The sequence below is a fragment of the Macrobrachium nipponense genome, chromosome 36 (genome assembly GCF_015104395.2).
Source record: "Macrobrachium nipponense isolate FS-2020 chromosome 36, ASM1510439v2, whole genome shotgun sequence".
Classification (NCBI taxonomy): Eukaryota; Metazoa; Arthropoda; class Malacostraca; order Decapoda; family Palaemonidae; genus Macrobrachium; species Macrobrachium nipponense.
Window position 1 is genome coordinate 47,656,153 of NC_087220.1, and position 23,110 is coordinate 47,679,262.

Genomic DNA, 23,110 nt, shown 5'->3' on the forward strand with positions numbered 1-23,110 from the left:
TATCATATTTCCTAGCGTAGCCTCTTGAAATTGAATGACATATCTACAACTAACGTGAATAATTGTCTTCAGTAGGTGTGAGTTTCGACTTTCTCCTATTGACACTTTATTTAAAAGCATGTCATTCACATATAGATGAGTCTTGACTTGCTATGTACACTTACAATTCTCACTCTTTTAATACATTTATGCAATATTTTGACATTATACCTATGTTATTGGACTGTTTTTTTTTATTACAAATACAAATCCAGTGTCTGTGGAAAGATACACTCCGGCTGCAAAGTCCTGTTGCACTTTCATCTTGGTTATCTATGCTTGCAATCAACTACTATACCGTAAAATAGAGTTACTCGGGAAGAGTTCAATCTTTTATATATATATTTACTACCTACTAGGAACTATTGCATCACTGCAAACTAAATCCCAAGACTAGAAACTACATATAGAAATGAGACATTGAATTACTTTTTTAGTCAACTCTGTTTTATTAAACGAAGTGTCTGCCAACCGCAGTAACTGCTTTGTAATTGTATTCTCGTTACTCGGGTCATTAGACAAGTCTAGTTTGAAGCAGTCGACTTTGAAGAGGCTGTATCTCTCCCAGACACTTCTCACTTCCTATTTGACTTGTGTAACATGAAGGCAACTAATCTCTAAAAAGTTAAACTTTGTCTTTGTAGTGCTGCCTAACTACAAAAACAAATTATTTATATCATTATTTATACCTGATAAGTCAATATTCCTTAACCGCATTTCGTGGGACATGTTGACATTTCATGCTCATTCAGAGGTTAAGATATCAACTTAATAATAAGTGTCACGTTGACTAATGATATTCACTGAATCCGTCTTAAGCATACAATTCTTTGTATATGGTTTTTTTTTACGACTGAAATAATGAATGAAATTGCAGTTGCTCTTTTCTACTTTATAAAACATAAAGCTTTCCTCAAAAAAGATTGTGACTGGATGTACAAAATATTTGGATTTACAATAGAATCATTCATAGAGAGACGAGTTTATTCATTTTTACATGTGAGAAACAGCAGGTAAGCCAATAATATTTACAACGTTTTAATAATTTACATATTGACATGTTTGTTTGTTTTGTTTAGAATGTATATAGTTGATAGGCATCACGAAATGTAGCCTTTAAATGGCAAAAAGAAGAGTTGATTCCAGCTTGTCTTGGAAAGTGACCCTTATTGACTGAATATTTAAAGGCTAGATTGCATGTGCTGGCGTTTGTGATCATGTGCGCAATTTCACACCAAGGCCTGCCCTGGTTGTGAAGCCTTCTAATGTAGGCCTAATCTAAAATAGTAATGGGGCCCAATTTTGAAAGAAGCTCTCCATTTTCAAACCTCGTCCCGCGCCCTCAGTCTGGTGGGTGGGTTGGGGGGGCGATTTGAAGGTCGAAACAGGGCCGTTTCTAGTTATAGGAGGACTAGGCGATTGCCTAGGGCCCCTAAGCCACCAGGGGCCCCCTGGGGTAGCATGGAAAATTGAAATTTTCCAAGCCACCTGGGGGCCCCGATGAAAAGTTGAAATAGTGTGAATTATTGTTGTTTTTCTGGTAAGTGTGTGACTGTGATGTTAATTAAGCGTTATTTCAAGTGTTGTTTTTTTTTTAAATCTTTGTACTTTGAAATAGATGTGAAATAAATAAAGGTGAGGTGTAATAGTTTCTTGCATCTTAGTAGACCATCTAAATGGCTAGGAATCGCTTCGTCACAGTTTGACAAACCCCTCGGGGGATAAATGGAGTACCTACCTACCTACCTGTCTAGGGCCCCCCAAACAGCATCTTCCCTAGGGTCCCCCACAAAGCTAGAAACGGCCCTGGGTCGAAAGCAGGCCAGGTTGTCACATATTTAAGTGCATCCTGATTCGTCAGGCTGAAGACCCGGGAACTAGTTTGCAGAGGTCATTGCTCTCTGTCCTGGGTGACTTTCTTCTTTTTGTTAGCAAACAGAGTTGATTTTATATGTTATTAAAACTATACACATTAACGAGTCCAAAAATACTTATTTGATTATTGGATGGTTCCTTCCACATCTGCAGTACAATAACATACATAGTAGATATAATAACGCTTTTGATTATTGGTCTGTTACATTTTAAACACTTCAGTCAGAAAGATAAACCTTTTTTTTTTTAATAAAAGAAACCACTTGTAAAATGTTTCATGTATTAATGGGTTTTATCTTTCCTGCCAAAACAAAACAAAAAAACCCATTAATTCATGAACGAAATAAAAATTAAAACCAGTTACTTAAAACACCACACTGCTAATGTTTTTGTGCAATTTTCCTTCACATCTGGCAATTAACAACCGCCTTAATACTTATAGACAATGTTCTTTTTTTTATTACAATCGCGTTCGCTTTCGAGATCACCTGGAAACAAGACACTGCACACCTTTCTGAGCCTAATTACTGTTCTGGGCAGGCAGCTTGTCTTCTTCCAAGCAGTCCTTGCAACACTCCACCATGCAACACAACTCCTCCATAGGGTAATGAATATTTATTGAGCGTCTATGGGTGCATTGTGGACTTCATTCCTGCTTCTTACCTCACGATCAGCCGCCGTTTTCTGCTTTTTATTTATGTATTTTTTTTTTCATCTTCTTGCTCCTAAGTGTAGGATTCCCAAGTCACACCTTTTCCAGTTTGGTGAGCCGCTGGCTAGTTCATAACTGTCTCTTCCAGTCGGCTGGAGAATCCTCGCACTCCGTACTGTGTGATGTTTTAGTTTGTATTGACCAGTTAATCAGGTAAATATGACTAGTATGTAACTGAAATAAAGCTATTGTTATGACACAGATGTTTCTATGTACATCAAGCACAGTTGTATGGGGTTAGGAAGGAAGGAAGGGCAGGTATGTCTATGTACAAGGAAGGAGTCGCCATAATATCACATTTTTTTATCATCATCATCATTGCTTTTACTTTGAGTGTCCTCGTCTTTCCTCTAAAAGCTTGACATTTTGACCAGAGTATACGTATTTTATGCGACCGTTCGTCATTTGTCTTCAACGTGAGGTTAAGTTTGGCACTTGGGTAATAAGAATCAAGGTGGAAAATGAAGGTAACATCGAGGGTGCAAGTTATCATTGACGGCTCTAAGCAAAATGTTTGAAAAAGACCTGTACGGAATTGAAATTTTCTTTGTCACTTATGATTTACTGTGAGGAGTTAACTATGAACAGCGTTCCATAAAGCGTTGTCATCACCGTATTTTCAGTGTACGTAAGTTCGTGAGTATTAAACTGAAATTGCAATACAATGTAAACTCTGCAAACTTGAGGTCTTCTGATAAAACAAATTCACTTAAAATATTTGAAGAAACGTTATAGCAAAGTATAAAGTTTTGGAAACGAAAAGTTTTAAAAAAATTACAGAATAATTTATTTTCATAAAAATCCAATGTAATGGAAGGGCTTAAAAGTATTCTACACAAATGCAACATTCGATCTGATCTGGAAATTCTGCCGCAATCGTCTGAAAAAAAAAAAAAAAACAGCATTTACCTAGAAACAATACAGAAGTATTGACATCAACATTGCCAGGCGCTGGATGTCAACGCCTCCTGGGATATGATCTGTACCAGATTCTTCTTCGCTTAAAAAAATGTGATATTTATGGCTCGAGATAAGTGATTCACAAATAAAAGGACTCGATTAACACGAGTGAAAGAGAAGGTTGTGAAAGTTGTATCACTGTTAAAAACTGAGGTAACAGGCTTTTTTTTAAGCGTACACAGTAGATACTTTTTTATCTTAATTTTCAAGCTCCGCACTCTCTCACGTGTAGCCACAATCCTGAAAAAGAAAAAGTGTTTATTAAAACATGTTAAGTTTTTTATATTCACATACATGTACATTCTCTGACAAGTCCCATCCCTTTAATTTTATTATCTGGTTTTGCTTCAGCCAGTTGTAGTTTGTCATGACTAATCTACAATCGCCAGAAAGTTTTGTGAATGATTTAAGTCTGCTTTAGTCAATCTTATTTCGGTAAGGATGGCTACTGGTTTGCTTGAACCTGCTTGAATTATTCCAGTCTAGCGTTAACGAACCCTTCTTTTGTTTGAACTAATAAGCAGCTGCCATGGTCGGATTCTTGTCCAAAGCGATTATTTCAGGAGGCTGAGCAGATCAAAGTCACTTTTAACATACGATTGAAAAGAAAGTCAACACAAATTCAAGTCATACCGAGTATTCTTTCACTTCGATTTATGTAAAGTGGGGCTTTACATTTATGCCAAGTTCTCGTTAGATTCATGAAATTTGGTAAGACACTTGTGGTTTCTGCTGTCGGCTAATCGGGTGAATGATACTATCGTAGATTCACACCAACCTTGCATATGACTTCTTGGCCCGTCCCTTACGACGCTCCTGATTCGTTGTTGATAAGCCAGTCACAGGGCTGGAAACTCTCAGTCTGTCGAGAGAGTTCACATAGGTAGGATGTATTCTCCATCTCTTCTGAGGAATACGTCTTCCAAAAGTATCCCTCGGGACAGGTGGAACATACACGCCTATGTGATCTCTCGAGAGAGACTGAGTGTTTCTAGCACTGTGATTGGCTTATCAACAGCCAATCAGGAGCGTCGTAAGGAACGGGCCTAGACATCAGATGCATGGTTAATGTGAATCTACTATACCAAGGTTATTGGTCGGTTAGATAATATCAATTAGGGTTAGGTCGCTCGGTTCATGTCAATTTACTGGTGATTTTCTGTAGTTACGGACATAACATCTGCCGTCCAGTGAGCGTATGTGTTGTAGGGGGAGGAGGGGAGTTTTGTATGTGTGAAAGGCTGAACTGAATATAGAAATTAGGCCAAAGGCCAAGCACTGGGCCCTATGAGTTCATTCAGCGCTCAAATGGAAATTGACACTAAAAGGTTTGAAAGGTGTAACAGGAGGAGAACCTCGCAGTAACTTGCACTATGAATCAGAGTTAGGAGAGGGTGGAAAGTAAGACGAGAGAATATGAAAGGAGGTACAATAAGAGGAACGAAAGTGGTTGCAGCTAGAGGCCGAAGGCACACTGCAAAGAACCTTGGGTGTGTATGGGGGTTTGTAAGGTGTGTGTTTGTATGGGGGTATGTAAGGTTTGTGTTTGTATGGGAGTTAGTGTGTGTTGGGGGAGGGATGTGGATGTGTAGCCTATTGACAGGTACCTAACTACCCGTCCCTCCCTCACCTAGAAGAACCTGCTGGCCCAGGGATCGCTGGGTGTGACGGGAGAGCCGAAGCTGTGGTAGTTGGCGGTCCCGGACTGAGTCGTGTTCTGGGTGCTCTGCATGAACTGCTGGACGTTGCTCGAGTTCTGGGGTCGGGCGGGGTTCGTGCCCGGCTCTCCCGGCATGCCCAGGGAGGAGTAGCACTGCAGAGTGTAGTTCCTGCCGTAGTTGTTGTCCCAGAACTCCTGGCCTAGGGTGCAGTAGCGCACGCAGAAGGCCAGGGCGCCGTTATCCTGAAGGAAGCTCCCCCACAGGAGGAAGGAGAAGCGGTCGGTGGCCCCGTCGTGCGAGTTGGGGACGTAGGTGGCTGTGGCCTGCGGAGGGACAAGGAGTCGGATTAGTTCATTTTATTCGTTTCAATTTTTTGGGTCAGGTATTGGAGGGTAAAAAGTTTTATTAGTTTTAATTTGTTTGTTTGTTATATTTTTTTAGGTCAGGTATTGAAGATAAAATGTTTTATTAGTTTTCTTTGTATTAATTTTATTTCTTAGGTCAGTTTTATTGGTTTTAATGTGTTTTATTCGTTTTATTTTTTAGGTCGGGTATTGGAGGGTAAAAAGTTTTATTAGTTATAATTTGTTTTATTTCTTAGGTCAGGTATTGGAGGGTAAGAAGTTTTTTAGTTTTAATTTTTATTCGTTTTATTCTTTAGGTCAGGTATTGCAAAGGAAAATATTATTCGTGCCATTTGTTAGGTCAGGCATTAGAAAGGAAAAAGTATTGTTAGTTTTAATTATACTTGTAAGGGGAAAGTTTTCAGTTCTATTTTTCAGATCAGGTATTGTATTTACTGCAAAAAGAAAAAAAATTATTTTAAGTTTCTATTTGAATTCAGTCCATTTTATTAATTGTCTGTGTGAGGTACACCAAAGTGTATTGAATTTTTGTACTTTATTTGTGGCCAATTGTAGTGACAAGCTCGTACATTAAATTGAATGGATTTCAGTTTTCTTCCTTCAGCATATTGTAAGTGGGCGAAAGTTGTTAATTTATATAGTATGTAAAGACAGTAAAAGTTTAATATTTGCGTAAAATATCCTGGTATATTTGCATAAAACTGTTTGGCTAAATTGACCAGCAGGGACACAGGGACTGATCTTACACGTGATTCAATTATGGCTTCTGGAACTGTAACGAAACCTACCAATAAACTATGAACAATCCCCAAGATTACCAAGTAGACTAGAAGTGTCTTTTAACAGTCCAGGAAACGTCCGAAACCATAGTAATATTTTGTCCCCGTTGAAGCAGTATTTTGTCGTTTCTTTGCCTCATCCATCGGCATTTCTTTAAAATAAATTAAAAAAAAAAAAACTTTCGTTTCCATGATCATCCGTCAAGATTACGATGCTGATGGTGACAAGGCGGCGAAGATGGAAGGGACTTATATGCTATCTGTCTGGCCTTTGTTTGGTCGAGGTGGGCCATTATACCCAGTGACTCTCTCTCTCTCTCTGCAGAAAATCAAGTAAACAAGATTATTTTGCGTAAAGAATCAAGACAGAACGCATCAGCGATGTGAATAATGGGCATTTTTTGTTATGTATTAAAAATTGATAAGGGGTACCTTTTGGTCTGCATTAGAATTTGCTGCTCAGGAATTGTAAGGATGAGAAATACGAGCTCGTCTAATAATTACAAGATAAAGAAATAAGTGCTGAATAATACTTATGAAATACAGTGGTTATAATCAGATTCGCTTCATACACTGCAGCAGAAAAAGCATTTGAATGACGAGGCCGGTGTGGAAGGCAAAGTGGTGCCCTTATCTAGCTCAAGACGGCAGAAACCAGAAAAACGGAAGGAAAATGAAGATTGGGGCTGCCCGGAGGGAAACGAAACCAAGAGGAGATTTCCGAAGCTTGTTACTTCAGTAGCGTAGTTGGTATGGTATTAAGTGTCCAACCTCGGTGGTCGCGGGTTCGATTCTCAGCCATTCCATTGAGGGGTGAGAGATGTGTATTTCTGGTGATAGAAGTTCACTCTCGACGTGGTTCGGTAGTCACTTAAAGCCATTGGTCCCGTTGCTGAATAACCACTGGTTCCATGCAACGTAAAAACACCATTCTAACAAAAAAACAAGCAAAGAGTTGTTCAGTCGTTAAAGATTCGCTCTTCAAAATGGAACGATTTATTTACTGAAGAATGGCCGTACTCAGTTTTCCCCAAAAATAGCTTTGTATTTGCGTCAGAACCAAAGAATTATTATCGTTGTGGTGGCTTAACCCCAATTTCAGCAGCGGTAGTAGATCGATGGAACCCTTCGGTATCATTTCCAGTTTACTTCTAAAGGTAAAATAGTGTCATTTTTGTTGCTGCTATTAACCAGTAGCAGCAAATATAAAATTTAAGTCGATTCTATTTTTTTAAGACTCAAATTTGGACAAAGGGAATCGATTCGAAGATTATACTTTTTAAGACTGTCCAAAAAGGGGAATCGTATATTATACTTTTTAAGACTGTCCAAAAAGGGGAGTCGAAGATTATACTTTTTAAGACTGTCCAAAAAGGGGAGTCGAAGATTATACTTTTTTAGACTGTCCAAAAAGGGGAATCGAATAGTATACTTTTTAAGACTGTCCATAAAGGGGAACGGAGGATTATAATTTCTAAGACTGTCCAAAAAGGGGAGTCGGAGATTATACTTTTTAAGACTGTCCAAAAAGGGGAACAGAAGATTATACTTTTTAAGACTGTCCAAAAAGGGGAATGGAGGATTATACTTTTTAAGACTGTCCAAAAAGGGGAGTCGAAGATTATACTTTTTCAGACTGTCCGAAGAGGGGAGTCGAAGATTATACTTTTTAAGACTGTCCAAAAAGGGGAATCGAGTAGTATACTTTTTAAGACTGTCCATAAAGGGGAACGTAGGATTATACTTTTTAAGACTGTCCAAAAAGGGGTGTCAAAGATTATACTTTGTAAGACTGTTCCCAAAAAGGGAAGAACGGAATATTATACTTTTAAGGGGGACTGTAACCAAAAAAGGGGGTGTTCGAAAGAGTTATTACTTTTTTAAAGACTGTCCAAAAAGGGGGAACGGAAGATTATATACTTTTTAAGGACTGTCCAAAAAGGAAGGGGAGGTGTCAAAGATTATAACTTTTTTAAGACTGTCCAAAAAGGGTGAGTCGAAGATTATATTTTTTAAGGACGGTAAAAAGGGGGAACGGAAGATTTTACCTTTTTAAAAAAGACTGGTCAAAAAGGGGAACGGAAAGATTGATACTTTTAAGACGTTCAAAAAGGGGTGTCCGAAAAGGGGAATTATACTTTTTAAGGACTGCCCCCAAAAAGGGGAATGGAATTATTACTACTTTTAAGACTGTCCAAAAACGGGGGTCGGAAGATTATACTTTTAAAGACTGGTCCAAAAAGGGTGGGGTAGTCGAAAGAATTAATTTTTAACTTTTTAAGACTGTCCAAAAATGGGCAACGGAAGGATTATACTTTTTAAGCTGTCCAAAAGGGGAACGGAAGATTATACGTTTTTAAGACTGTCCCAAAACCAAAAACGGGAAGTCGCGATTATCTTTGTTTTAAGACTGTCCAAAAAGGGGAACTGAATGAATTATTACTTTTTGACGCAAAACAAACCAAAAGGTGTCCGGGAAGATTATACTTTTTAAGACTGTCCAAAAAGGGGAACGGAAGATTATACTTTTTAAGACTGTCCAAAAAGGGGAACGGAAAAAGGGGAACGGAAAAAAAAAAGTTACTTTTTTAAGACTGGTCCCAAAAAGGGAAAAAACGGAAGGATTATACTTTTTTAAGACTGTCCCAAAACCAAAAACGGGAGTCGTCAGATTATACTTTTTAAGACTGTCCAAAAAGTGGAACGGAAGATTATACTTTTTTAAGACTGTCCAAAAAGGGGAAAACCAAAAAGGTGTCGAAGATTATAAACTTTTTTTAAGAACTGTCCAAAAATAGGGAACGGAAGATTTATACTTTTTAAGACTGTCCAAAAAAAAGGGGAACGGAAGATTATACTTTTTAAGACTGTCCAAAAAGGGGTTGGAACGGAAGATTATACGTTTTGTTTAAGACTGTCCAACAAGGGGAACGGAAGATTTATACGTTTTTAAGACTGCCAACCAAAAACGGGAGATCCTCAAAAGGGAATTATACTTTTTTAAAGGAACTGTCCAAAAAGGGAACGGAAGATTTCGGCTTTTAAGACTGCAAACCAAAAAGGTTTTTGTAAGGGAAGATTATACTTGTTAAACCGGTCCAAAAAGGGGAACCGGAAAAAAGGATTATACTTTTTAAGACTGTCCAAAAAGTGGAAACGGAAGATTATACTTTTTGTAAGACTGTCCAAAAAGGGGAACGGAAGATTATACTTTTTAAGACTGTCCAAAACCAAAAACGGGAGTCGCAGATTATACTTTTTAAGACTGTCCAAAAAGGGGAACGGAAGATTATACTTTTTAAGACTGTCCAAAACAAAAGTTGTCGAAGATTATACTTTTTAAGACACGTGTCAAAAAGGGAAACGGAGAAGACTTTTAAGACTGTCAAAAAAGGGGAACGGAAGATTAATACTTTTTAAGACTGTCCCAAAAAGGGAACGGAAGATTTATACTTTTTAAGACTGTCCAAAAGGGGAACGGAAGAATTATACTTTTTAAGAACTGTCCCAAAAGGGAACGGAAGATCATATTTTTAAGACTGTCCCAAACCAAGAAGGTGTCGAAGATTATCCTTTTTAAGACTGTCCAAAAGGGGAACGAAGATTATACTGTTTTACAGACTGTTCCCAAAAAGAGGGAACGGAAGATTATACTTTTTAAGACTGTCCAAACCAAAAAGTGGAGGGGTAACGCAGATTATACTTTTTAAGCTGTCCAAAAGAACTATCAAAGTGTCCAAAAAGGGGAACGGAAGATTATACTTTTTAAGACTGTCCAAAAAGGGGAACGGAAGATTATACTTTTTAAGACTGTCCAAAACCAAAAAGTGGAGTCGCAGATTATACTTTTTAAGACTGTCCAAAAGACGAATCAATTATTGTCCGAAAAGGCGAATCAATTATATATTTTTAAATATAGCGACTGTCCAAAAAAGGGAATTGAATTAAGATGATTAGATTTACAAAGATTGTCCAAAAGGGTTCGTTGAGCGCCTCAGCGGCTTGGTTGGTATAGTATTAGCGTCCCCACCTCGGTGGTCGCGGGTTCGATTCTCGGCCATTCCATTAAGGAGTGAGAGATGTGTATTTCTGGTGATAGAAGTTCACTCTCGACGTGGTTCGGAAGTCACGTAAAGCCGTTGGTCCCGTTGCTGAATAACCACTGGTTCCATGCAACGTAAAAGCACCATACAAACAAACAAACAAAAGGGTTCGTTCCTAACATCATCATCATCTTTACAGATTCCGATCATATTTATTTTTGTGGACATGCGCGCAAGATTTTAAATATAATTTGAATAATTTTCCTGCTATCTGGAAAAAGAAAAAATTCCAACCAATTATGTACCACAAATCTGAGTCTCGACGCTAACGCCATGAATGAGGAAGTGTATATAAATGTGTGTGTGTGTGTATAAAGCAATTATTAAGCTAAATATAGCCGTGATTTACCCCCTCACACACAACAGGGTGAAGCATATTTAGGGGAAAGTTTCAATTATCTCCCCCTCTTGCGGCTGTGATTACCGCTATCGCTATCCACACTTTCTCTCCAGATGGTTTTGCCCTCCTGTCCCGAAAGATTATAGGCTATATGATTTTTTTTCCCCCAAAAAAAATTTTTCCTTTAAAAAAAAATAAAAAAAAATTTTTTTTCCTTTTAATTTGTCTTTTTTTCAAAAAACTTTTCCTTTTTTTCCAAAAAAATCTGTTAAAAAATTCTTTTTTTTTTTCAATAATGTTCAGTGGACAATAAACAGTCTAATTTCAATATTACGCGAAATCTCCAATAACAATATTGTCCGTACATTTTTTTGTACAAATGCTCATACAATATTCATCATCTATTTAATGAAAAGCTCCTTTAATCTTTAACCATTACACAATACTTAGTCACTCACATTCAAAATGTGATTGTTAATGATAGGCACCTTAGGAAATGTTCATTTTCAATCTAAATTAAAATTCTCCATTACCAGTATTTTTCGAAGATTCAGTTTATGTTCTGAAATGCTACCTAAACATAAAGTAGTGGTTAGATAATACTCTGTCACTTGGTTATTATACTGGGATATAAATCCTTACGCGTTTTAATAATTATCTGCATATTGTAATAATTCACTGAATGTGGTTACAATCGCATTACAGTGATTATTGTAACTATTCTCTGAATGTGGTTACCGTCACATTACAGGGATTATTGTCACAATCCACCGAATGTGGTTACAGTGGCATTACAGTGATTATTGTAGCAATTCACTGGATGATTACAACGACGTTAGTGATCGTTGTAACAATTCACTAAATGTGGTTACAGTTGCATTACAATTATTGTAATCATTCTCTGAATGTGGTTACAGTCGTATTACAGTGATTATTGTAACAATTCTATGAATGTGGTTACAATCGCATTACAGTTATTATAATTCCTCTGATAAGAGGTCGAGTCCTACGAAAGACTGCGTTTATTACAATGTCTGGATTCACTATCAGACATTATAATAGTAATGTCTGGATTCACTTTCAGACATTGTAATAGTGAATCTAGACACTGTAATAGTAATGTCTGGATTCACTTTCAGACATTACTATTACAATGTCTGTATTCACCTTCATAATGTGTGATTTCCGTGGCAATTGTAATGTCTGAGTCAAAACCTCTCCTAATGCATGTCGAATACAGACAAATTATTTAAGCATCAGATAAGGGGTAGAACGTGATGAACCTCTCTCTCTCTCTCTCTCTCTCTCTCTCTCTCTCTCTCTCTCTCTGCAGGCTGACATGGTAACACTCGGCCTTGTTAACACAATGAAAGCCGTCTGCATATCAGTGTCTCAGTTGACGAGATAAAAAGAATAAATACGTCACGCTCAAAACAAACGGGGGCAAGGGAACACAATAGTCGAGAGAGAGAGAGAGTGGTCGTTTCCATCTTACTGCAAATTACTGCTTGTAATTCCTTTCTTACAATGGAATCCATTTTGGGATATTTTAACCAGGAATACTTGAAAGGAATTTGGGGAACACATTGTAGAATTATTGAATAAACTTTATATTCTAGTGTACAATTATATTCGATAATTTCTAAAATCTCATTTTTATGACCACCGTAAAATCAGCAAATTGGTCCTTCCGCTATTGTGTATTTCCCAGAATGCATACCTCTTAAATGTCACATTTCTAGTACTAAACTTTATTATTGTTTTTATGTTACGCATGAAATTTTTAACTCTTAAATGAGCAATTTATCCCAACGTAAATGTATAGTCTTATCTTTTGCCTCTATCGGATTCCTTATCGCTCATCCGCGTCGAGTACTCGAGTTCGTGTTGTAGAACACAGTGCATGCGCAGGTAATATGCGTTCCGAATTAAAGGAATTACAAGTATACGAGTCATTTTATCTTATCGAAACCATTGTCTTATCTTTATTTGAACCGATTTCTTATTGTTCTTCCACGTTGATCAGTACGTAAGGATTTTAGGTGCAGCTCAGGGATGTTTTAGATCTCAAATTGTCTTCGCGTGAGTTTATCTTCGTCCGAAACGCCTGAAGTCTTATCAAATATAAAAGGACGTTTTCTCTGTTTTCGTACGTAGCTTTGGGAGGGAAGCTGATATAGAATTACAGGTGCCGCTTAAGCGAGATGTTTTCGATCTCACTTGTCTTCACGGTTTTTATATATATATATATATATATATATATATATATATATATATATATATATTATATATATAATATATAATATATATATATATAGATATATATATAGTATATATATATATATATATATATATATATATATAATTTCAGAAACGTCCTGAAGTCTTATCAGTGTCAAGGCGATTTCTCTGTTTTCTGACACAGCGTTCGAAGGGACGGCGTTATTTTGTACGAGGTGTTTTAAATGTTATGCTATCCTATTTCCGTCTTCATTCTTTAATGTTCCTCTTTATTTGTTTAGCATTTTTAAAATGTTATTTTATTGTATGAATTGTCTCTGCTATTATCTTTTTATCTTATCCATTTTGTATGAGGCCTGCTTTACGATTGTTATCTAAGAATGTATGCATATTTATATTATAGAACAAACGGCTTTATATTCTGTTATTCTATTTTCTTTGCCTTCATTCCTTCTATCTCGTCTCTGCATCTTTTAATGGATTTTTAATTTTACTATACATATACTCTCTACTAATAATTTTATGCTGACTCCTAAACCCTCATACGACGACAACGAGAACAGCAACAGCAGTGGTAAAAGTGTTCTTTGAGTGATTAATAAAGCAAGTCATTACTTCAATCCTCATGAGAAAAAAAAGGGGGGGAGGGGGACTTATACAAGCAAGAACTTGCAGTTGGCGCCAGATACCCAGCAGACTCGTCTGAATACATCCGGGACCTTCTTTCGTTCTGGTCTGTGGTTCAAGTCCTCAAATAATGACAAACTGGCAACTTTTTTTAAAGGCGTCTATAGGTTGTTTTGGTCCGTTAAATCGCGCCGCTGGTTAAATCTCGTTTGATCCCCCCTTCCCCTCCTCTCTCTCTCTCTCTCTCTCTCTCTCTCTCTCTCTCTCTCTCTCTCTCTCTTCCAAGGTCACCTCTGTCTCCCTGGTAGGAGTCACAGAGGACGCGCCAGGCATTCATATCGTAGAGGATGGCAACAAGGAAGTGATACAGTCGTGTTGCTATTTCACTTCCTCTACTGACTTGGATGTTGCTATAGTGAAGTCTGGGAGTGGAATATATAGGCTATATGAATGTGTATGCATATGTATATAATGGATATGTTATATATGAATGATTGAAGTTTATATGTATGTGTACGTTTGTGTAATTTATATTAGAAATCGCCTAATTTCAATACCAAGCGCTTTCACGTTCATTTACACAAGACTGCATCTTCTGTGAATAATGATGTCGCACACACACAAATGTATTTATGTATGCATGAATTTATGCACATATATTTTTCCCGTTAAATGTAACTTGTCGTGCATCCATCAGTATCTCATAAAGCAGGTCGCACAGAGAGACAAAAATCCCATAACAATGTTGATTTGGTTAGCTCAACAAAGGTTTTAAGATGGCGAAAGGAACCACTGATGTTGGCAGCTGTTGTGTGGCGTTGGTATGCTAATGTATTCGTCTTGTCATAGGGGCAAAGATAGAGAAAGAGAGAGAGAGAGGGATAATTTTGATATTCTTTAAATGACGAGTTTGAAAGCTGAAGATTAAACAACTCAGTAAATATGGACGCTATATATTAATTTAGGGCTTGTGTTTACAAATCATAGAGGGTCGAAATGTCATTAACAGCTGATGCAAGATATTCAGGGTATTTACAAGTCGTTGAGGACTGACAGATACAAAACATTATAAATTTCAGTCTTGAAGAGCTGATAAACAGTCACTGAGGGAGTTAGTCACAACCGTAAAGAACAATGTTGGTGGGTTAGGTTACTGTGAACTGCATAGTGTTGTATAAGGTAGGTTACTGAGAAATTTACGTATGTTTCTTGAGAAACCTGAGTGTATATCATGAAGACTTATTGATGGTTCTTTTGTAAACAAGCCGTTGAAGATAGCTTATATAATATGTTAAAAGCCCAGTTTGTAAATCAATTCTGATGTATTAGTCTATTGGATTCCCTTTTCCAATGGTCTCTTCGTTGAGGCATAACTCAAATATTTTTTTCTTATTTAATTGTCTGCAATTGAACACACTCATGTGACCTCATCACTTGATTGGCCAGGTCACATTTCGTCCCTTCAGATGGTCAGCACAAGCTGCCAAGTTAGATGGAATGTGTACGCTATGCGGTCACTGACATTTTGAAAGAGTTTGTGGGTCCTGTTATTCTAAGTTATTGTTTTTTCATTGTCCTTTTTTTCCACTTTGGGATCTTCATAGACTAGAAATTTGGCTTGTTCTTTAATAACACTGAAGTCGGCATAATGTAATTACTTGTATGCAATATAATAAACAATAAGTGACCAAAAATGACCAACCTAGTTAATTGACAAAGCTGTCAATTAACTAGGTTGGTCATTTTTGTCGAGGTTTTGCTGGGAACAGGTGGTGGGTAGTAGGATGTTGACAGGAAGGGGCTGTGGTAGTAAATAGTGAAATTTATGCGTATATATGTTATATAGATACACATGTGTTTATAAATGTACTCATTCATTCTGTACTTGTTTTATATAGACGTCCTCATGTTAGGCTTATAGTGATAAAGAAGAGTATATATAACTTTTATTTTATTTCTCTGTCAACCTCGTGTTAGGCTTACAGCCTTGGTTGAGACTGTGTAGCATTCGCCGATAAAGCCCCCACTGTTCTATTGGGACCACGGGAATGTACCTAACGAACTTCTTTATTTCGGACAGTAGGAACGAATGGTGGGAAAATACTTTTGGAAGTAAGTTGATATGTACCTTTAGATACTGTTTGGATCCCTCCTAGGTAGTAACTCCCAAGGGTTTTCGGGGGTCGTTATCTGTGGCTAATATTTCTTGTGGGTCATTATTTTAATGATATTGACAGTCTTTTGTTTATATTTTTACGGTAGTACCCAACGGGCTTGTCTAAACACGCCGCAAAGGTGGATGCATACCGGTTAAAACCCTTTGGGGCGGGGTGGGGGGTCATTATCTAATGAAGATCCCACCGTTCTTTTAAATGAATGCATGACACTTCACGAGAAAATATCGAAAACAACCTCCCGACCTATAACTGACGAACAGCGAGTGGCTTCTATAACTGACTCCCTGTTAATAATACTCTCACCCATAGAAACTGTATCTGGCCTTGAAACAGGTTCATGGTTCTATCGCCTCTCGTGACTCATCCACCAGACGAGGATAAAATGATCTCGCTTTGAACTTTTAAAAGTTGTGACGTTCGGTCGCCGATGTTACGTAACACTGTGTTTGTGTTAGGAATGGAATCAAGAGTTTACGCCAAAGGCCACGCTCAGGAAATTTATTAGAGGTCATTCAGCGCTGGAAAGGTGTCAACAGGAGGAAAACCTCGCCGTTGCACTCTGAAATGATCGTTAGGAGAGGGTGAATAGCAAGATGGAAGAAATGTAATACGAATGGAGGCACAATAAAATGAAAGAAAGGGGTTGAAGCTAGGGGCAGAAGTGACGTTGCTAAGAACCTTTAGTAATGCCTACAGTGTATCGCGTGAGGTGCACTGACGGCTCTACCATCATACTGGTGTGTGTGTGTGGGTGAGAGCTCTTCGTTGCCATTAGGTGTGGGACGGACAGATGGTGCTAAACTGTGTATGCTCTTTCTTGAGACTAGCTTCCCTGGCTTGGTTTGATGATCTGCAGTGCGGTGAAATCGATTATATTTTCCCCGATTGTTTCACTCGAGTGAAAGAGATTTCACCTTTCACTCGATTGTCTCTTGTCTCTCCGCGGACGTTAGTATTACCGAGATCTATAGAGACTCGAGACATTAAGTATCACATTGATAAGATGCCAGGGAACTGTCTTTTCTCCTCTTAATTAACGGATATTTTTTTTTCTCCGTTTCTCATAATAGCGGTAAGAATATTTTTTATATAACCGACATTCTTTTAATCTGCGAATGATTGATTCAAGTTGATGAACTGATTTCAACACGTTGAACGCTTTAGAATTTAAACCGGCACTTAGAAATGTTACATTAAAATTCATCTTATAAGATTACAATAAGAAAATAGGACCAGTATAGATAGATAAACTTATTGTAATTTCATAAGACGGTAAATTTGAATGTAACATTATTTGCCTCCATAACACTAACGCATATTGGAAAAAGAGAGAATTGTAGTTATGCTAATTACATAAAAGACTATCAGGGAAAAAAAATCGTTGAAGAAAAACACGTAAAAGAAATAGTTGAACTTCATTCAAAGCGAAATCAAAGCCACGTTGGGCGCCTGATGCATGCGCAGTTACTTTTGGCAAAATCTGCAGCATCGCAGCAATGGCTACGACTAAGAGTCTCTCGGGGACAAGTTACGTAAAAAACGGAGTGGCCAGGATTATTAGCGGCTGATTGCGTGAGAGAGACAGAGAGAGCTAAAATGTACTCCATATGAAAGATAATTCAGTTTATTTGCTGCTTCTTCCTCCCGTGTACCACACACACACACACACTGTATGTGTCACTGACTATCAGATTATTGCAGTTATTTGTGCGTTTGTTTCTGTTTAACCCCCTTTTTGCTTGCGTGTGCTTGTCCATTTTCTCTGTCTTATTCATGTTATATGATTGTCTGTCTAGTGTCTGTAATTTCTTGTCTGTAGTGTTTACATGGTCTACACGCCAACTCTTTCTGCATTGTTTAAATTCCTTCTCTGTCTACATTGTCTAAATACGTTTCCCGTCTGCATTATTTATATGCTTTCTCTGTAGTGCCACCCAGTCTAGACTGTCTATACGTAGCTCCTTTTCTGCTCTTGTCTACTTGTAGTTAACCTGCCTCCCAGTTTGCATGTTTTACTCTGTACTGTCTACTGTTGACATTATCCACGTCGATTCCTTTCTGCACTGGCTACTTTCTCCTCTCAAGCTGTAAGGTCTCGCCTGATGTCAACGTGACTGGCAGTTGATACGAGCAACTGTTTGTCATTAAACGTGCTTATCTGTATTCATGCAATATCACGTAATTGCCATAAGCACATGCTCCTTTATTGGATCTAATATATTGCAGTCTCCTCCTCATCATCATCGTCATCACAGCCTTTAAAGCGGTGGTTCTCTGGATCTCAACCAGGGGGAATTCCCAGGGGGCTGATTTCAGTTTTCAGGAATGCACCTTTTTTAGGCAGACAGTTTTGGAAAGGGGGTGGGGAGGCGGGTGTGTGTGTGTGTGTGTGTGTTTGGTGGGGATGACATTTTGACATATGGTGAAAGGGTGCATGGGCCAAAAAAGATTGAGAACCGCTGCTCTCAATCCTTGTGACGTCAAGGGCCAGTTGTGAAAGTATTCTACCCATGCCATAGCTTTCACTTTCACAAATTTCCACACATCTCGAGCCCTCCATGTATATGCATATGTGCGAGAACTTGGGGTGAAGCAATGTTCTGTTTTTCATGTAATATTATTATTATTTCAGTAGATGAAACTTATTCACATGGAACAAACACACCGAAGGGGCCATTGACTTGAAAGTCAAGCTTCCAAAGAATGTTGGCTTCAACCTCCCAACGCAGACGCCACACTACAGCACTGACTAGTCATGATTCAGAGCCAGTGATTTAACATCGCCTTGGGGGAGACGCGAACCCCCTACATCTGAGGGGTATTCCACGGCACTAACTGCTATAGCAGCTATAATGTATTCATTAAGATAGGAATTGACGTATTTGTTTGTGTGTGTGTGTATTCCGTGAGGGGAGCGAACTGCTCACAGTTTGCTTTCCTTCTTCACTGTAGGCAGTTACTTCAAGGGACTTGGCTGCTCCCCTCTGACGTCTCCTGTGGCTTCTTCCAAATTTAACTGTCTTAACTTCGTAAGACGTTTTCTCGTTCATTTTTCACTTGTCACATAAGAATAAACCTTACGGACCAGCTCCTTTGAGAAATGACTCAGTGGTCTGGTGGAACTACTTTACGACAATAAGCAGAGAGAGAGAGAGAGAGAGAGAGATTACATAAGCGCTGTTTACTCGTTCGGTCAAACTGTTTTATTGTGTTCACTTGACGATCTTTTACTAGAAGAAATTGCGTAAGGTGAATCATGGTAACAAATAAGGGTAATTTAAAGAACATTGGCGAAGGACTCGAGAGAAACATGAACAATAATTAAGAAAATGGTGACGAACTTAGCAAGGCTTAAATCTACCGCGTTTCGGATCACCTGCAAATCAGTGAAATGAAAATAAAGGATATGACAGATCAGAAAAGGGATTAAAGAAGTAAAGCGTGAAATAACTTAGGAGTATGATTAAGGAAAACGAAGAAAGGGATTAAGATGCTGGAGAAACAAAGGGAGAAATTCAAATGACGAAAAAAGGGACAAGTGCGAGAGAAAAACAGAAGGAAAAAGACGAGGAAGTTCAACAATGGACGAGTGAGAGAGAAAGTGAAGAACGTTAAAAGTTATTGGTTATTGTTGGCAAAGGAAAACTACATTTAATCATTTAATGGAGAGAAAATTGGGAAGTTTGAGAATTCTAAATTACAGCTGTTGAAAAATTATGAAATAGAACCACTGAAAAATGTAGGAAAAAATAGATCATTATAACCCCAGGAAAATATAGGAAAAAATTATGAAGTAGAACAGTTGAAGAATTCGGAAAATAAGTAATTACAACTCCAGGAAAATACGGGAAAAATTAGGAAGTATAACCACTGAAAAATGTAGACAAAATGGATCATTATAAGCCGGGGAAAATACACGAGAAAAATTATGAAATAGAAGTGTTGAAAAATGTATAAAAAAATAGATAATTACAACCACAGGAAAAATGAGAAAGTTAACCACCGAAAAACGTAGACAAAGTGGATCATAATAACGCCAGGAAAAATTATAAATAGAACTGTTGAAAAATGTAGAAAAAGTAGATGGTTATAACCCAGGAAATTAAGTACACTTGACAAATGTCGAAAAAAATAGAGATTTATAACCCCTGGAAAATTATGAAATAAAACTGTTGAAAAATGTAGACATAATAGATGATTATAACCCCAGGAAAATGCATGAAAAACTGAGGTAAAACAAATAAATAATCGAAGAAAATGTATAAGAAAAACTCCCAAGAGATCTCCCAACTTGGTATTGTGGTATTTTCAGCCTTGTTCGGGCATTGTCTTGTCGCTAATGTTTTGATGATGCAGAACCCAGGAGCTTTATTATTCTAAATAATAAGGTTAATGATGTAATTTTCGTCAATTATTTTGTTTTGTCGCGGGAAAATGGTTCAAAGATTACTTTGCTCTACCGTAGAAGTTTAGATTTAAAACAATTCTTACTTTTTATAAGTTAATTATATTAATTGACCAAAAACTAGTTATCTATCTGGCGCCTATTCATTGTCGCTGTCTATGAAAAATTGCCTTAAGTTCCGGTCCTTGCTTGTGTAACAGCTTAGTAGGACGTCATACTTGAATTCCCAAGAAAGTCTTTGCAACGGTAAACCTTCCCTGTTTACATAATATTATATAGATCCAAGATACATTGGTATCTCTCGTCTCTCCTTCTCGTCTCTCTCTCTCTCTCTCTTTCCCACCTCCTAAAATATTGCGTGGGATGTTTATGCCGATCAGCAACAACCCAGCGCGCCACCACGGCCAAACACAGGCTTGTCAGTGACGTTCATCGAAGCGGCTCTGAGTTTTCTCGAACTGGCCCTAACTGGAGGGAAGGAGGGAGACGAGACGTCGTGACGGGAAGATGGTTGGGACAGGGACTCGGTGGTGGTAGGGGAAGGAGGAGGAGGAGGAGGAGGATGGACTGGTTAGAGGGGGAAGGGGTCGTCACATCATGATACGGGCTTTGGGGAGAACAGGTGATTTAGTTTGGCTGGTTGAGTAGGAGTTATAGGGTGGGGTGGGAGACTATATGATCTGAGAGTAGGGGAGGGAAGGGGGGAGAAGGCACCGCGCTAACACGCGCCCCAGTCGAGAGAGAGAGGCAGAGGCAGACACTTCTTGGCTCAATGGCCACTCCTCACGTATACAACGAAACGTCCCACAACTTCCTTAGCAACAAACCCACCGAAGTAGATCGTTTCGTTCTCGACCTACACGCGAACATTTTCTCACGGCTTTGCATTTCATTCGTCGTATTTCGTGCGTCTGTCTGTCCATCCCCCACCCCCCTTTTTTTTATTTATGGAATGTCTACGATGGTATATGTTTTTTTTTGCCCCTGGGCAAACATTTTGCCCTTGGGTATGGCTCAGGCAGCGACAGGCACTCAACCAGAGTTACACTTCACGTACTGCTTATATATATATATATATATATATATATATATATATATATATATATACTATATATATATAATATATATATATATATATATGTGTGTGTGTGTGTGTGTGTGTGTGTGTGTGTGTGTGTGTGTGTAATATACTCCACTGTATTTTACGTTGAATATTCAGTGTATGAATATTTTTGAGTAAATATTCTTTACGGTTGAGCACCAAAATTCATACGCGTAAAAAATGAGCTGGCAAAGAGAGAGAGAGAGCGTGAGCGCGCTGCGAACATATTGCGGTGCTAATAGCAAGTCCAAGCAAAGGTCACAGTCGTTACTGAAGGCAGAGTTATCACGCAAGCATGATAGGGGAGGTCAGGTGAAGGTCGTGCCTTAAGACAGACAGAGAGAGAGAGAGAGAGAGAGAGAGGATGATGATGAATGTTGGGGAACCATCCCTTCTTATAGTAATGTTATTGTTTATCTATCTTGAATTATGATTATATAGTTTGTTGATTTGTAGTTCACTGACATTTAACCGATACTCTGATTTTACATACTATTGCACTTTTAACAACAATAATAATTATAATAAATTTTTTTTTATAATACTAATAATAATAATAAGAATAATAATAATAATAATAATAATGATTTATTATTATTATTATTATTATTATTATTGATTATTATTATTATTATTATTATTGACTTATGATCGTATACGGTTTGTTGATTTTGTATTGCTTACTGCCATTAACTCTTACTCTGTTTTTTACTTACTATTGCACTTTTAAGAAAAAATAATAATAATGATATTGATGACTTTTTCCAAATAATAATATGTCATCAGAAAGTGGATGATTTCCTCTCAATCCTGACAAGGTTGGATAAAACGATGCTTTTAATTCTCTATCATTTTTAGTGATACAAAGAAAACGACAGGATTTCCGTGGTGGATTGTTACATAAAACCCACTGTTCTGATATGACTTCAGTCATCAAGGTTAGACGGACATCTCGAGTACTTAACGTTGTTGTTTTAGATTGAGCTGGCCTTATGCCAGCACGGGCTCTTGCTCTTAGAGCAGCCGTTATTAAGTACTATACGGCTCTTTCCCGTCTTTTATTGATGTTTTTACGGTCGTCCCCTTACGGGCTTGTACTAATACTAAATAATCCGTACTAAATAATCCGCAAAGGTGGCTGGATACATACCGGGTTAAAAATCCTTGAGGGTCACTATCCAAGAAAAATCCCTGAATAGTCCATGATATTTCTTTACATTACGCACCCCCCCCACACACACACACACAAACCGCAATGGATTTTGTTCGAATTTAGCGGAGAGGTGGTCAACGGCCTAAGGAAGGATTGGTTAGATTTATTAGTTGAATTCGGTTATAGATCCGGAATTATTTTTGTCGTTTGTTGGCGCATTCAGGTTTGTTACTTAATTTTGCTTTATGAGAAAGTCAACATTTATAGTTGCGGTCTTTAATCACAATATAAATTTAAGAATTTATCTCTCTCTCTCTCTCTCTCATATATTATATATATATATATATACATATAATGTATACATATGTATATATAGCATATAAATATTCATTATATATACCTGATAAACTTATATATATACTACATACATATATATATATATATATATATATATATATATATATATGTATACTATATATAATCACATGTATGCACAAATGCTATACAAGACATAAATTATTCATTCAATAATAAGCTTGCGATCACTTTGAAACGGGGTATCCCTCTCCCA

At 37.7% G+C, this 23,110-nt stretch overlaps 2 protein-coding genes across 4 annotated transcripts in view; one reads left to right on the forward strand and one right to left on the reverse strand.

Moving 5' to 3' along the window:
- Positions 1–23,110, forward strand: part of LOC135203605 (uncharacterized) — a 366,497-nt gene that overhangs the window by 6,930 nt on the left and 336,457 nt on the right. The window lies entirely within an intron of this gene.
- LOC135203603 (glycogen-binding subunit 76A-like) overlaps positions 1,006–23,110 on the reverse strand; it is a 200,766-nt gene continuing 178,661 nt past the window's right edge. For all 3 annotated transcript variants that reach the window (XM_064233410.1, XM_064233409.1, XM_064233411.1), the window contains 2 exons: positions 5,217–5,570; positions 1,006–3,826 (listed from right to left, as the gene is read on the reverse strand). In XM_064233410.1, coding sequence (XP_064089480.1) covers positions 5,217–5,570 — 354 coding nt within the window. In that variant the 3' untranslated portion in view covers positions 1,006–3,826. The remainder of the gene's footprint in view (positions 3,827–5,216; positions 5,571–23,110) is intronic.